This window comes from Netta rufina (genome assembly GCF_964035555.1).
Source record: "Netta rufina genome assembly, chromosome: 2".
NCBI lineage: Eukaryota > Metazoa > Chordata > Aves > Anseriformes > Anatidae > Netta > Netta rufina.
The window spans coordinates 9558338-9575041 of record NC_140124.1 but is presented as its reverse complement, the minus strand read 5'-3'; the positions used below and the strand labels follow the sequence as shown (position 1 = coordinate 9575041).

At 45.3% G+C, this 16704-nt stretch overlaps 1 protein-coding gene across 1 annotated transcript in view; it reads right to left on the bottom strand.

Annotated features, from left to right (window-relative positions):
* Nucleotides 1-10352: 10352 nt before the first annotated feature.
* Nucleotides 10353-16704, bottom strand: part of DNAJB6 (DnaJ heat shock protein family (Hsp40) member B6) — a 66996-nt gene continuing 60644 nt past the window's right edge. Inside the window, exon 10 of the mRNA XM_084281977.1 lies at nt 10353-10801. Within this exon, the coding sequence (XP_084138103.1) occupies nt 10764-10801 (38 nt within the window). The 3' untranslated portion in view covers nt 10353-10763. The remainder of the gene's footprint in view (nt 10802-16704) is intronic.

Below are 16704 nucleotides of genomic sequence, written 5' to 3'. Positions count from 1 at the left end.
GTTTCTGCCAGGGTGGCTGGAGTTTAACGCCTATTTAAATGAGGCTCCTGTCATCAGACTGGAAGGCAAATCAGCTGCCAAGGTAGGTCAGTACCATAGGATGAGCTCAGACATTCCTGGGATTCAACAGACTATGTTGACTAAAGCTCCACTGGCTTCAAGAGGTGAAAAGACATCAGGTTCCCATGGGGACACCTCCCTGCAGGTGCTTGCCACCCAAGGAATTCAGAGAGGCATCAGCACTGATACCTGATTTTGCAGAAATATGGGGATCAAGTCCAGTGATGCCCCTGACAGGGCTGGAAAGAGAGCTGAGGAGAGAGCAAATGGACATATAGGAGGGAATCAGTAAAGGACAATGCCTTGCATGGAGCGGGACCAATTCAGATTTAAACATTTGGTCCTGGTTCAGCAGAACATTGGCTATGAGAGGCATTGAACATTTGTTTATTTTTATAATTTTGTGTAGCCTGAGTGAAGTTTTTTGGAGCTCTAGGTAGAATTCCCCAAAAGGTACTTTCTTTTTCTTTTTCTTTTTTATTTCATCTATGGGCTAGCTCTAAAACAGACAATGTAAACCAGAGACATTGTGTTCTCATTCTAGAATGGCCCATCACTGACTGGGGAGAGAAATTTCATCCACAGTTTAGCAAAGCACATTGTGAGTAACTTAAAGATTAGTCCCTCCTAAAGCCAGGAAACAATTCCCATGCTTAAATTCGTGTAAACAATTCATTTTTAACTGGAATCACAGAAAATTACTCATTTAAGTACTGACAGGAATCAAAGCATCTCTTCCCTAGCCTCACTGACTTTCACAGCACTTAAATTTTTACCATTTAACATTAAAATATAAGTGCCGCGATCTTTATTTTTGGATGTGGTTTACTTTGCTATAGAGCTGCTTAATTCTCTGCCATATCTGGAATGACATTTGCCATGGATGTCAGCCAGTAAGTTTGTGAAAGTTTTTCTGGTTCCCTGGAAACCTTCCCTAACATCCCACCCGGCCTAGAGTTTAGACAATGACACATCTCAGTGTTACATACTTCCCATGCTTCAGTTCTGAAAGGATTTTTCCCCTTTGCATATGAAGAAGATGTGACATATCCTAGATCGGCTTTTGAGACATTCTTGAGATGCTCGAGATGCTCCATGTTTAAGAGAAATATTTATTTTACAGTTTGCAGCCAAGGGCAGCTGGCCTGGCTCAGAACCCACTGACTCCATCGGGAATTGGCTCCGGCTGATATGAGCTGCCCGGAGCCTGCCAACATGTTCATGAGTGACCGAAAGGGTAAACCTGAAAACTGGAGGAATTGTTCTAGCGGCTAATAACAAAATGAGCTTGTATAGATAACAGACAAAAAAAAACGATGTTTGGCCTGCAATTTTAAGAGGATTTACCTTCGCTCAAGCTGTAAACGGTTTAGAGCAGTGCTGAAATGCAGATCTGGGCCCCAGTCCAGTATTCCCTGGGAAGAGAAGAGGAGACACATACCAGTATCACTGGGGACCAGGCTCCAACCTAAGCGACCCAACTGAAGACTAAGCAGCCCCTGTGGCAATGCTTTTCAAGGGACAACACTTGAAACAAAAGGCCAGTCCAACAATTATAATAGGAACCCAAGTTGTTCCACTGGAATAAAAGAAAAAAAAAAGTGTAATAACTAATAATAGCATAATAACATTCTTCAGGGTCTCTCTCCATGTAGACAAGTCTTCCAGTAGTTCCCCCAGGCTATCAGAGAGACCTCCAGCAGATTTCCAGATTTTTTGCACTGCCTCCTATTTGCAGAACAGCTGTTTCTTCCAAAATAAGTGGGACTTGCTCCTGCTGGCATTATCCCTTTTACACATAAAATAACATGGGTAGAACAATAGCAAACAGATGTGATATATGATATATCATAAAATATAACAGCAACATCTCTCTCCAGCCCAGGAGGGTTGTTTAATTTATCAGTTTTAACGAGTGTTCAAGCAGTTTATGACACATACTGATTCGTGCAATCTAAATGTAGCTATGTCATTAATATCATATAAATCTTTTTAAGCAAGAATCTATGCTTTCACACAAAAAAAAAAATGGTATCTGTGCTACACCAAAGGCTCATGTTTCATCAAATAAATGCAATGGGGATTAGGCTAGTGGTTTTAAATACGATTATCCTATAGTAAAAGCAAGTTTGATGCTTTCTAATATTAGTTCTACTCCTATGCTCTGTCAGTAGGAAGGTGCTGAGATCATGTGAAGAGTGGGTAGCTCCCATAAGAAACCTAGCTGACAGATTGGTGTTTGGGGGTGTCATGCTAGTTGTGTGATTTTACTCCCCATTTTTGAAATCTGTAACCAGTCCTTAGTAATAAAGGCTACACAAAACACATATTACAAGTAAAAAGAAGAGATGACAAGGGACTTGAATAGAGTGGTTTCCAGCCAAGGGTCAAGGTCAAAGAGCATTTTGATAGCAAAATCAGCAGCCATTATTTTGATGCACCTATGTTTTGTCCCCAGCCATACGTTACGCTGAAATAGCCGTGTATACATCACTAATGGCTATTTCAGAACCTATGAGAGCTTCTGGCAATGCTCCAAAAGTGAGATACAAAGAACAACCCACAGTTGGGAACTGGCAAATTTCTGGTTTTCTCTTAAGTTTATAAAATATGGATGGATTTTCCAGGGGCAAGAGAGGTACCAGTAAAATATTTCCCAGGCATCAGAATTATTCGCCAGCAATAGAATCAAGTAAGGTTTTACTGGTCTACAAAATCCCAGTCAAGAATTTTTTAAACAGGAGAACTAGGCAAGGTGGGAATTATGGCCACTTGACTGAAGCGTGGATATGGCCTGAAGGATGTTGCATACCCTGGAGGAGCCCCCGGTGGAGCAGGTGGATGTGGCCTGGAGGAGGCTGCGGCCCATGGAGAGCCCCCGCAGGAGCAGGCCCCAGGCCGGAGCTGCAGCCGGTGGAGAGGAGCCCACGCAGGAGCAGGGGGGCTGGGGGGAGCTGCTGCCTGTGGGGGACCAGTGCTGGAGCAGATGGACCCCATGGGATGGAGCCGTGTGGGAGCAGTTGTTGAAGGATCAGTTTGGGAAGGACGGCATCCCGTGGGAGAGACCCCGCGTGGAGCAGGGGCAGAGAGGGACTGTGAGGGAGCAGTGGGGATGAAGCGTCAAGGACTGACCACAGCCGCCAGTCCCCATTCCCCCATGCCACTTGGTGGGAAGATGCAGAAGAGGGTGGATGGGGGGAAAGTTTTTTGTTTGTCTTTGGTTCTCGCTGCTCTCGTCTGTTATTAATTGGCAGTAAATTACATTAATCTCCATATGCTGAGTCTGCTTTGCCTGTGACACTAATTGGTGAATGATCTCCCTGTCCTCATCTCAACCCATGATTTTTTTATTTCATCACATTTTCTCCCCCTTTTCCTTTGAGGAGGGGGAGTGAGAGAGTGGCATGCTGGTGCTGAGCTGCTGTGAAAACACTGCAGATGTTGAGGGAAATCTCCACGGAGAAAGAGAGGAGGCTGTGGGTTTAGGACACTGTCAAGTTTAGTCAAGGAACAGCGGTGGCTGAAGGCTGGGCAGGTGGACTTTGAGCTTTGGCATTGGAATTGCTTTTTTATCTCTTCATGCCCTACCCATAGGAAGGAGATAACACTTCTCCTCCAGCTGGTGATAGAGTGGCAAGAAAAAAATTGTCTAGAAAATGAAAGGGAGACACTTGTACAGTGGCAAGGGTTTTATAGCTGAAAGTAAGGCAAAGACACATTATCTCAACAGTTCCCGAATTTGAGTCTGAAAAAGAGAAGGAAAATTGTGTCTGTCCTGGAATGAATGGCTTTGAGAAGAGTGAATAGAAAACCTAGAAGCAGACACCAAATTAAAACCATTTTTTTTTTCTCTTTCTTTAGGGGAAAATTATTTAAAGACAAAAAGCAGAGAGTAGGAGCTGAGCTGAGTCACGGTGTGACGATGAAGGACCAGGCACCAAACACACAGTGCACCAGCAGGTCTGAAGACAGCCAGTTGAAGGTGCCCAGTTATGCTGCCCTGGCCTCGTTTACTATAAAATGACAGCAGGAGCCTCATAATAGGTAAAGCAAGGGATGAACTAGATGGAGGTGAGGTTCTGAAAGCTGTCACTTGCCCAAGTTAAAAAGCTGATGTAATAAAGAAGAGGGCTGGATTTGGATGGAGCCTAGAGAAGAACGTCCCTGGAAGGATCTTGTCATAGAAGAAGAGGAGCAGAGCAACAAGGTGGCTTGTGACAGAGCTGAGGGCCATCCAGGAGCAATAAAACTAATCCACTCCTCATGATGCTTAGAGCCACCTACACACTTCAGGAAAGACCCAGTTTGAAAAGCTGAAGGTTCACTGAGAAGAAAAAAAAAATGGAGTCTTAATAAGGATTCATTTATTCATAGTTCATTAACAATTTCCCCAATTTCTGGTACTTGTAAACAGAGCGGCCTTGTCCTACAGCGACAGGCAGGCAGTTCGGTGCCGCACTCTCCCGGCGGAGGCTGTGCTAATGTGAGTGCTCTCAGAGCATGCCTGGTATTTTTGGAAGCCTAAGCAGATTCAAAATAGCTGAGCGGTGATGTGTTTGGAATCAGAAGCCCAGGTCAGAGGGGATTAGGAGGCTGGACTCGTGGTAGCAGGCCTCACAATCCCAAGTAGTTGTTCTGGGTGTTTTACCCATGCCCCACCATCAGCCTGGATAATCTGCTTGGTAGCCCCAGAAACTAAGCCGGAGGCAAAATACAGGCTCTGTGAGGCAAAACAGCCAGGCTTAAGTTTCTGTGGGAGGCCTAGTTACTCCAGCTCAGTTTTCCATTTTGCTAAGTGGTCATTCAGAGGTCCTTCATAGCAGCCCCTTCATCTCCAGCTACATCCTTCCCTTCTTCCAGCCATGCCAGCTCATTTCCAAATTCAGCAGCATGGCACATGGTTCACAGGTTTAACCAAACTTCAAAGGTTTAACCAAAGGAAGAAGTGTTTCAGACTGACTTCAGGGTCAATGCACCAAGAAGAGCAGATTTATTAGTTAAAGCTGATGGACCTAGGGTCTGTACTTACTTTAGGGTCTGTTCTGAATATATTTTTTCTTCCAATATTTACCACAGCTGGAAATGAAAAAGAAAAGAAAAAGAAGACAAAAAAAAAAAAAGTAAAAAGAAGAAAAGAATAATAAAAAAAATACTTTCTGTTTAAGTTGCTGTAAAAATCCAGTCCATGCATGCTTTGATAGGAGACAGCCTAATCCTCTTCTTGCTTGAGTGGTCTCTCCAATTTCTGCCGTGGAGCTGACAAGTCCCCTTGGGTTTATGGTGAGGGATTTTTTTTAGACGACGACTTTTTTTTTGCTCTACTGATTTTACCTCAGGGGAAATCACTGAGATTTTTTTTCCACAAGAAATAGCTGCTCCTTATTTATTTAGATAAGCTATCTAATTCCATTAAAGGTAGCTGTTTTGGGGGCCTTTTTAAACATTCTTCCTTTTGCTCTGGATTCTTGAGATCTTACAACATCTTTTTACAAAACTAGTTGGCTTTGACAGTCAGGGTTACATTAGGCTTGTCTAACAAGTGGGAAAATATACTTAAGGCCTTCACAGAGGACAGTCACAGGTCTGTTCCAGTCCAGTGGGACTCACATCCAGCATGCTGGGGGCAGAGCTGAAGGACAGCCAGGACAGAATGGGATACATTGCTTCTGCACCAACCCATGCCCCAAAAATGTGAGTACCTCCAAAAGGGCAGGTTAAAAATGCAGGAGATAAATAATGGAAGGAGTAGAATAACATTCCTGTGATGGATGTGCTGAATTTTTTCTCTAAATCAGGAAGATTTCTTCCTATAGCCCTGCTCTGTGTCACATCCCGGAGTGGCGGACATAGCACAGGAGCAGCTGGATAAAGACTTACAGGCTGAATTGTGCCAAAGGGCAGAAGTGTTGCCATAGCAGTTCTTCCAAATACCATTTAAACTATTCAGTTTTGTTTTCTCTTGACAAACACGGGATAAACTAATTACATTATTTTGCAGATAGGAAGTGAAATAAAGCACCTTATCTCTGGGAAAGCCCTCAGCTATGGCTGTCACTGTACAAATACTTGCACTGCAAATACCATTAGGCAGAATGGGAGGGTAAGCAACCAGAGCCACCGGCAGAAGGGTGGAGCACAGCACTCAGCTGATGTCCCCACCTCCGTTTCTGGTGCCCTCAGATTTCAGGGAGAGAGAGAAATGTGTTGTCTTTATATTGGGAGTACAGTGGAGTATAGGTTGAATTCCATTTTTATAAACTACAGGATTGTTTAATCTGCACTGCCCACTGTTATTTCTCTGTGTGCTCATCTTATGAAATGGCATGATTGAGGTGTTGCTCTGAAGAATTAACAAGCTAAATGGTCTGAACGAAGTGAAAGAGAGAGGGATTAAATTACCTTATTTTATACACAGGGATCAGAGAGAGGCTGGCTGGTAACCATTGTAAGATTGGTTCAGGAAGGTAGGTGCAGAGTCAAGACCTGCATGCAGATTCCCTAAATCCCAGGCTACTCTCATAACCATGAAAGCCTTCTTCTGAAGTACAGAGCTAGGCTTGTAATATGGCCATGTATCATACATCAAACCACCTTCTGCCTCCAGCCTACCCTCACTCCAGCAAATTTCCACCTTTGAACTTCGTATCTGCAAGGGCTGATTCCTCCAGTAAAACCCGTGCTTCCAGATTAATATATTGCAGCCCCAGATGCCCAGGAATTACAGAAGACCAGAAGGATTCTAAAGAAGAAATCATGACAGACTTTTTAGAAAGCTGGTAAATATTAGGCTAATGTGCTGGGAAGTTCAGGTGTATCAAAAATGGGGACGAGATAGCTTACAACAGAGAAAGCTCTTGGCTGATGCCAAAAAAAGCGTTTTAGTAACAGCTTCAACTTGACCTAAAGAGTCAGGAACACGCCATCTTCTTCCTAAGGGAAAAGCAGAGCACTGCTTTATTGATGAAGTTGGGAACCTGACAGGAGTACATTAAGCTCAGTGGTGCTAAGCACCTTCTAGGCTCATAAATGATAGCAGGATTTGAAGGTTTACTATGTAAGTATCCAAATTAACTAATCACAGTAAAGTGTGCCACATTTCCAGTAGTACAAATTAGCTGGGTAAGGCTGCTTTAAGGTAATGTAGGTTGATGGAAATTCTTAACCATTGCACTTGGAAGGATACATCATGATTTAACTCATTGAATATCTATACATTCCAGTGCAAATAACACAGTAACTGCTAGGGCTAAATTAAAGTTTGTTTTCCATTCAGAAAAGTACTTTGCACTCTACAAGGTATAATTCAAATAGGGAAACCATTTCAGGATACATCCTGATAAAGGTGTCAAATAATTTTGGCTGGATTCTGAGGCAGTAACGTTACTTCTCTTACTTGGCTATTCTGTTTCCTGATCACTATAAAATGTCCTTTAAAAGTGAGATTCAGTGTGGTGACATACATAATACTAGCTTATTTATGTTACATATGAAGCCTTAAATAGTTCCAGAATTTTACCTCAGACTGCCTCTGTTGGTATTATCGCTGTATAATCCCAGTAATGGTACTTGTCACTAGAAATACAACACTAAAACATGCAGTGCTGAATCCTGCACCAAGAGCCAGGTGAGCACACACAAATACGCCAGTGACAGCTCTGAAGCGGGACAGCAGGAAAAGCTACACCTGCAATAAGTACATCCACACATGACAAAAATCCTAGACAGAAGGGAAGAGCCTGATATAAAACGTATCATATCTGTTTTAAATTAATCTTTGGAGTACAAGAATACAGCTGTGTCCTGGGGCTCTAATTTTAGATAAGGAAACACAGCTGTGAACTGACTTTGACAGCTCTCTTTCTATATGCTGCCTCTTACAAGTCTAAGAAATAAGCCACACCAGCTCAAGACCATTTGGCAATAGTCCATAGTTTAATATTTATCAAAGTGTGTATAATTATAGCTACCCTGGCAGTTGTACTTATGGTATTTTCCCCACTGAAACCCATTACTTACGGCTAACTCATCACAAATCCTATGGTTAGTCCTGGCCAGAGATGGTCCTACCTGCTTCTGTCTCCCTGAATGGGAGCCTGATGTAAGGGCATTGCAGACAGACAGACAGGCAGGCAGTCGCTTGGACTATGCTGCTGCTGGAGGAGCTGAGTGAATGGGAGCACATTCTGTAAGAGGTGATGCCTAAGCCAGATAACCATCCCGGTTGTGGCTGGGTGTTTCTCTGTGAGATACGCTGTGGGTTTGCCATGAGATCATAACCTCCTTGCAAGCATTATTAAACGAAATTATATGGCCCCACATAATGCAGCAGATCAGATTTTCATAATATTCCCCCCTCGCCCATGAAACAAAGGACCTCTATTATGGAGGCACAAATCAGGGTTAGATCACCCCAGTGTTTGGCACTACCTGAATGTAAACTCAAAGGCCTAAAAAATAAAGGCTCTGCACTGAAGTGTTCAGAAAACTGCTGATTCCAGTGTTTTAAGACTATCTGATAAAGGCAGATGCTGTTTGTTTCATCCTCTGAGCTGCTAGGACAGAATCCATCCTCTTGGCCTAAGAAAAGGAGTTGAAAATATTCAGAAGGATGTTTAAGGTACATTTACATGTGTATATGGAGGCACGAATACTTATTTCTGTGGAGAACAATGCAACTTTCAGCTTGACCAGAAATCAGCCCCAAAGCAGAGCAAGAAGGCTAGCAGGAACAGACAGCAAAACATCTCCAAAATGAAACTTGACTTGATAGAAAATTGACTTCTTAAAATTAATGATCACCCTCTTTCCATCTGATGTACCTGCTTTCTCTGGGAACATTCATCTCTGCCAAAACACCTCAACGAAAATCTCTCTGTTTTCCTGAAAAGGTCAGTTCTATACAGGGAAGTAACTCAGAGGTGGGTCTCCTGGGTCTTTGGTCCTTTGTGTACCAGTAATAGGTCAGAGAATTGCAGCTGGGTTGGGTTGGCAGCACCTCAGGGTCCCTCGGGCCCAGCCCCTGCCCCAGCAGGGCCACCCAGAGCAGGGTGCTCAGGCCCATGGCCAGGCGGCTTTTGGAGCTCTCCAAGGAGGAGACCCCACAGCCTCTGGGCAGCCTAGTCCAGGGCTCCACCACCCACCCAGCACAGCCTGGGGATCAGGCGAATCTCCTGGGCTGTCAGTGGATCCCCAGGGGCTGAAAGCTTCCACCTCAGGACTGGGATCACTTGAGCAGCTCCAGTGTCACAGGGCTTGGGCATTGCAGCTCTCCCAGGGCATCTTCCAGTAGGGGCCTGGGGTCCCCGTGCCCAGCTGAGACGTCAGCCTTGCTGCCATGGGCTCTTCCTTGGCTCAGAAAGCCCAGTTATGGGGAAAAGCTTGGGGTTGAGCTTAAAATGTAGTTACTTGCAGGTGGTGCTGATGTATGTTGTATTCCCCCTGTACTCGGCTCTGGTGAGGCTGCACCTTGAGTACTGTGTTCAGTTTTGGGCCCCTCGCTACAAGAAGGACATCGAGGTGCTTGAGCGGGTGCAGAGAAGGGCGACAAAGCTGGTGAGGGGCCTGGAGAACAGGTCCTACGAGGAGCGGCTGAGGGAGCTGGGCTTGTTCAGCCTGGAGAAAAGGAGGCTCAGGGGCGACCTTAATGCTCTTTACAGATACCTTAAAGGAGGCTGTAGTGAGGTGGGGGTTGGTCTGTTCTCCCACGTGCCTGGTGACAGGACGAGGGGGAATGGGCTTAAGTTGCGCCAGGGGAGTTTTAGGTTAGATGTTAGGAAGAACTTCTTTACCGAAAGGGTTGTTAGACATTGGAACAGGCTGCCCAGGGAAGTGGTGGAGTCACCATCCCTGGAAGTCTTTAAAAGACGTTTAGATGTAGAGCTTAGGGATATGGTTTAGTGGGGACTGTTAGCGTTAGGTCAGAGGTTGGACTCGATGATCTTGAGGTCTCTTCCAACCTAGAAATTCTGTGATTCTGTGACGTACGCAGCCAAACAACACCCTCTGTATAAACACACCAGAAGTTTAAATGACCACTAATGCAGTGCTTACCTGGAGTAAACCAAGAGTTGAGGGGACGTGGAGACCACATCTCATTAAAAATGAATGAAAGAAAGAAAGAAAGAAAGAAAGAAAGAAAGAAAGAGAGAGAGAGAGAGAGAGAGAGAGAGAGAGAGAGAGAAGATGAGGAGGTCCCTAAGTCCCTTTGCTTAAAAGAGACACAAAAAAAGAGAGGACCCAGCAGGTAGGTAAGCTGTTTATTCACCAGTTCTTCAAGAAACATGAGACATTTTCAGCACAGGCAGCAGAGGAAGAGGACCCACATTTGTGAGATCTGGGAGCAGAAGTCGCCCACATAAATTAAAAAAAAAAAAAAAAAAAAAAAAAAAACAAGAGCAAGCAGAAAAAAAATAGGAGGAAGAGCCTCACAGGTGTCCCCAAACATCTCTAAGTAGAGTCTTACACAGCTGTCAGGCAAAGCAGCTCTGCTTCCCTGCAGTTAAATTGGTCTGCTTTTTGCCATCAGCACTGTGGAGCTTTAATACCAAATCCTCAGTGCTGACCACCATTTCTCATTCGAGTGAAGGGAGGCGACGGCAGGTGCTCGGTGCTTGGCTTTCCCTTTCTTCCTCCTCTTCCTCCTCTTCCTCCCTCCAGCATCTCAGAGCGTGGTGCCGTGTCCTGCCCTGGCAGCACGCTCAGCTTCACACCTGCTCGGCTGCTTTCCAAATGGGCCTCACACCTTTAAAAAGATAATAGATGTTTTCTTTATCATCACCTCTGGAAAAATTCTTAATAAAAGCTGAGATTAATACATATATATTATAAATAGCTCAGCGGCACCAGACAAACAGCTTTCACACTCCAAAGCCTTATTTCAGGAAAGCAAGCACTCTGACTGCAAGACGCAGACCACTATTGATTGCCGGTCCCATAAATCACATTTATTTTCCAAATAATAGGAAGATTCATTGTTTTCTGCCAAGCGTTGTCACCTTGTAATAGAAGCCAGTCAAAGCAACAGTAATTTTCACACCATAAAAACAGTATCAAGTCTGTTCACTGAGCAGGATGAGCGCTATCGATCGGGGAGGGAGGGGAAAGAAAAACAGGAGACGAAAGCAAAGAAATTAAGTAATGATGTATAGGGTCTGTAATGAAAGGTCTGTTAACATTTCCATTATTCAGCATCCCTCCCCAGAGGCCTGCTGTGAAACATTTATAGCCCTGTTAGCAAACCCTCTCCTCAAAGCAGGGCTGCAAGGGGTTCGTGGTGGGACACTGAGGTGTCAGCAAAGGGGAGGCCGAACCCTTGCATGGTCACTGTTTATTGACACTCAACAAAAAAGCCCCAGAACATTTGACTAAATTGAGTTTTTCTGCTGCAGGGAGACTTAGGGCTAAGGGAGCGAGGGCTGCAGAATGGTCACCATCAGGGGAGGTCACAGAGTGGTGGCAGCGGGGACAGGTCTACTTCTACCTGCCCCACATGTGTCTCCGCTGTCCTTACTATCAAAATTCACCTAAACATTTAAAAATAATAATAATAATTAAAACAAACAAACAAACAAAACAAAACACCAACTCCAGAGCAGCTCACATAGATCAGATACTTGCAAACTGGCCAGCCAGGAAGTTTGCTTGCACCACCCTGGCCATGAGCATTTCAGCAGGAGGCAAAGCAGGTGGCTGAAGGTCTCAGCAGAGGTGGAGGAGACTGAGACCCATGTCCCGAGGATCCTGGCCTCCAGTAGCACCAGTTCCATCACCCACTGTGACCCATCACCTGCTACATCCCATAGACACAGTTCCATGCCCCGTGTAAGTGCAGCATCCTGAAGGATCCTGTCCGTTGCTGCTTAGTGGCTGTGTGGAGGGTTAGCACCATGCCAGCAATGCAGCCATCAGTAAATGGAACAAAAAGCTGACCTAAAATGTCCTGTGAGCTTTTCTGCCCGTCTCCAGGCATCTGTCACTCTCTGGATTAAGTCAAAAAGCACAGGGCCAGTCTCTAACCCCCTGAATTTCCAAGTCAAGCCTTCATACTCTTACTTCTACAGCAACGACAGGTGATGGTCTCATCACTCTTTTCTAGTCAATGTCAGCAGAAAGTAGCCCTAAAATAAAAGCAAACCATCCTCTCTGCTTGGAGAGGCAGCCTCCTCCTGATGGCTCCAGTTCCTGAGCAAGGTTAACCCATGGTAACAAGAGGCTGATGACTTTCCTGGGTGGAAAATTGAGGCAACTCCTTGTTAGCAACTTTAGCAAAACATTGCTAAACCACAGACCTGAACCTATCAGCTAACTAGCCCAGGAAAAACTTAGTAATCTCTGCATGAACCAGCAGCTGTTTCATAATTGTGCTGGTAGAAACACCTAAAGCTCTCCGGCTCTCTCAGCTGACACATCACAATAAAACATGATAGGAGCTGGTGATTCATTGCCATCGTGTTCTATCACATCCCAGCTCCTAATGCAACCTGGGACCTGCACTGCAAGTTAGCTGAATAATATTTTCCTAAGCAGTCATGATAGAAAAATCTGTGGTTCCAAGGGAAGTCATTTTGTTGAATAACCACCACCACCAAACCTGAATCCTGCTGAGAAAGAGGAGGCCTGGGGCTCAGGTGCACACAAAAATCTCCCTGCAAACCACAGCAGGGCTACCTCAGGAGCACAGCAAGCAGAGATCACCTACTGTTTGCACTGGGATGGAAACCCAGTTGGGTGAAATTGTATCTAAAGTGGAGATGCATCTGAATCAGAACTACAGATCCAGACACAACATTTGTGGGTTTGGACCCAGCCAGGCAATGGGCCAATATTGACTTTGCACTTTAAGAATCATTGTTTGATGTCCTGCACCCTCCCATCTCTGCAGGTCCTCCCTACCTGTGGCTGATACGTCCCCATGACTAAAATCCCAGCTGTTTATGATTTCCCAGATGAAGTCAGTGACCCTGGAAGCGAACTCTTATTTTGCCTTCCCTGTGCAAGATGGAAGGAATTTTGCCTTCCCTGTGCAAAATGTGCTGAAGGGCATAGGGAAAACCACAGCCCTGATTTCTACAGCTGGGAAAAACCCTCTGCACAGTGGACAAAATGGGTCAGGAAGTGGAAAAGCAATTTCAGTGCCATGTGCAGTGCTGTGGAAATTGGGGACGTGTGGAGTCGCACAGGCCGTGCCTCCAGGGACAAGTCACACCAAGACAAGGTGTCTTCCCAAGGGGACCTGACCCATCTCTCTGCTTGGCAGTGGTTGTACAGCCAGTGCTGGGCTTCCATAGGAGGTGGCAAACTGGTGGTGGCACGTGGAGTTGGGGACAGCCAGCACCTGCAGCCCAAGGAGGAACAAGTGGATGCAGGAGTTGTGCAGGGTCAGGAGCGGTGTGTCCCATCTGCTGCCAGTGCCCTGTGACACATCGTCATCCGAGGCGGGGTGAAGGAAGGTGAAGGTGTGTGGGACCATGCTCTGCAGACACCAACCCTACAATGAGCTCACACATCCTCGTTGTGGAGCCTGGGAGTCTGGTGAGGCTGGAGGCATCAGAGGTGGCTCTCAGGGGTCGCTCTGCTCTTCCTGCATCCCAGGCTTTACTCAGTGGCGTTTTCCTCCATCTATCAGCCCGACACAGGGTGGTAGCGAGTTGCTAAAATGCTAGTCATGCTTGTCTGGGCGGTCATCACAATTTATAGAGCTAAGTTTAACGAGCTCTCCTAGCCTGAGAGGACGATCAAAGCTAGTGAACGGCTTTCCTGCAAGGAGTGATTAAGCACACTGGGCCTCTTGGCTCATAAAAGAGTTAACCAAAGCCTGACAGGAGTGAAACCTGGAAGCCATGGAAAAGGTGAATGAGGCTGTGATGTTCCCAGAGTATTTCAATTCAAGGGTGGAGGAAAACAAATGGAAAGGTTGAAAATGAAGGGGACATCTCTTCACCCAAGAGACTCCTTGCTGTAGGACTTTGTGGGTATTATGCAGATTCCCAGGTTAAGAGGCAACTGAGAATATCAATGGACACAAAAATTGGGCAACAGTAAAACTCCATTTCTGGATCCAGGAGCCTCTGACCCAGAGAGTGCCAGAGCTGGGAAAACATTAGGGTGAAGCATAATTACACACTCAGCTTGTTTCTGTGCTCTCCCCCCCCTTGGCATCCACCATTAGTCACTATCAAAGACAGGCCAGTGGGACAGAGCTGACAAATCACTTTTCTGGGTATAAAACATGACTCACAGCAGCGGGAAGGATCTGGTGCTGGTTACCTCCTTGTCTTGCATCCCAAAGCATTAAGCCCAGGTTGTCACATCACCACCAGCACGGCAGGTTGTGGCTTGCCTCTGCTGCCAGGAGCACGTCGTGCACCTCTGGTGCATGTCCCCTCCAGGTGCCGTGGGAAGAGTCTGCCTGGTGATCCTTAATGACTTCTTAAAGCTCGGTCATGCTCTGAGTGCTCAGGCTATTAAAAGGAGCTTTTATTATCCCTTGGTCTCACGTAGCAATATGCAGCCAGCACTGCTCCACTGAGGACATTCAAACATCCAGAGCTGTCACAGGTCACACCTCCGGAATTCAGGCAGAAACATGAGTTTCATGAATTTTAGCTTAATACATTTCCGAGGTGTGTTTGCTTAATGGGTTTGGAGCAATCTACTGTGTTCTACTCTTACCTTTCATCTTAAAAACCTGGAACCAAATTTTGCTGTCAAAGTAAGGAAATTCTCCCAAGCCTAACTCTTTAGTATTGAGATAACGTAAAAATAACACTTCCCCTACCACAAGACTTCATTGTATTGCAGCCACTGGCAGCCTAAGGAACAAGCGAGCCGTTCCGCATTAACTGAAGGATGAGCACTTCCCAAACAAGGGATGGAAAAAATGATGTGTGCTATGTAAGTAGAAAGGTGTATGCGCAAGCCAATGGAAACAGGCATTGAAGAGAAGCAATCAAACACCCAGGCAGTGCAGCGAGGTCTTGTTCCATCCTTGGGGACGTTCTAGAAAATCAGTGACCACTTCCAGGCAGACGTGGAGGCGTTTTCCTGAAACCAAAGCATTCAGACGCGTTATGTTCTGGTTTTCCTCTCACCTTCACTTCTGGCTTTTGGGGTTGTTTTTGGCAACATGGGGCTTCCTGGAAGAAGGAACGTTTGGGATGCTTGATGCTGCAGTTCAAGATATTTAAAATAAGGCGAGCAGTCTCTACCTGTGAGGAGAGCAGCGAGGTAACCTAACCCCACACTTGGAAATGGCACCTCAGAGCAGCTCAGCCTCTTTGGCCATGCTTCTCCTGCTGTTTGGAGTTAACAGCCAGTGTCAGAGGGCACCAGCAAAGTACTCAACACACCTGACACTTCCCAACACCCCACCTGAGCCCTTTCTGCTAGAAAAACCTGTGAGAAGTCCAAGTGTGCTGACACGAGGCAGCTGAATCCATTACAGTTTCAAATATGAGCATTTATTTAATTGGAGGATCACTTTAAGTGCCCTGTTTTAATTTTAATCGGTGGAGAAGAAAAATTCCTTGCCCTGCTTGCAATTTTCAGCGCCACAGGTAGCAATGAGCAGAGTTTTGCAACTAATGATAAAAAATCCCTTCAGACCAGATTCCAACCTGCTCACTGGGAAAAGGAGAATTAAACGTACCCAATCATGGGTGATTGTACCAATCCCTTGTCAACATGAAAGGAAGGGAGTAAGATGCTTCCAAGGAAAGCTAAAGTGAGGAGGAGACGAGAGCACTAAAATATGAGCTAAGTGTGGACATAAGAGACCAAGACTGCACAACTGAGGTCTGAAACACAGCGAGGACTAACCTGAGCATCCCAGGAATGAACGGTCCTGTGCAACTGGCAAGTACAAAAGAAAAGGGGGAGGAAGGGAAATTAATGCATTTCTAAGTATATAGACTAAAACAATGAAATTCAGTACAGTTACAAGCTGATCCCACCACTCCATAGGCATTGCTTTGGTGGCACATAGCTGGAAATGTTCATGAAGATGTGGGCACGTGTCACACATTTCAGGCGTTGTTGGAAAAATGGGCAGTTTTGTGCTTCCCTAACGATTATCATACATCTTATAGGCATACAAGTCTTTTCAGAAGGATGTGTTACTTCAAAGAATGCACACAAAGGATCATGAGATTGTTATGAAATTTGGGAAGAAAGCAGCCAAGCAAAGAAAGAAAAATGGAGCTTTGTCTTACCTTTAGGAGTGATGCTTACGGGTTGGGAAGCTGCCCAGAGAGGTGGGCACCAGCACTAATCAGAGACTGGGCAAAAACTCGAAAAATACATTTTTATCACTTTGACACCAACACTCTCTGAGATAATTTATTTAACATCAAAGTCTTTCCAAACCTCAGTTCAAAAAGCAGGCTGCACACCTCTAAAAGGTGTGAAAAAAACAACTGAATTCAAACCATTTTCACAGTAGCATCTTCCAAGTGAGGAGCAGGAGCTCTTATCTCTCCCCGTTTCGCTTGTTTGCGATTGTGTCCTCCTATCTGAAGATAAAACTGTTTTGTTTTCAGTGTAACATTTTAATTATGCTGTTTCTCAACTCGCTGCGTGTTCTTTGCCCTAATAATTTAACTTTCTCGTGGGATTCTAAAAGGGATTGAAAACACTTCGGGTCTGTGA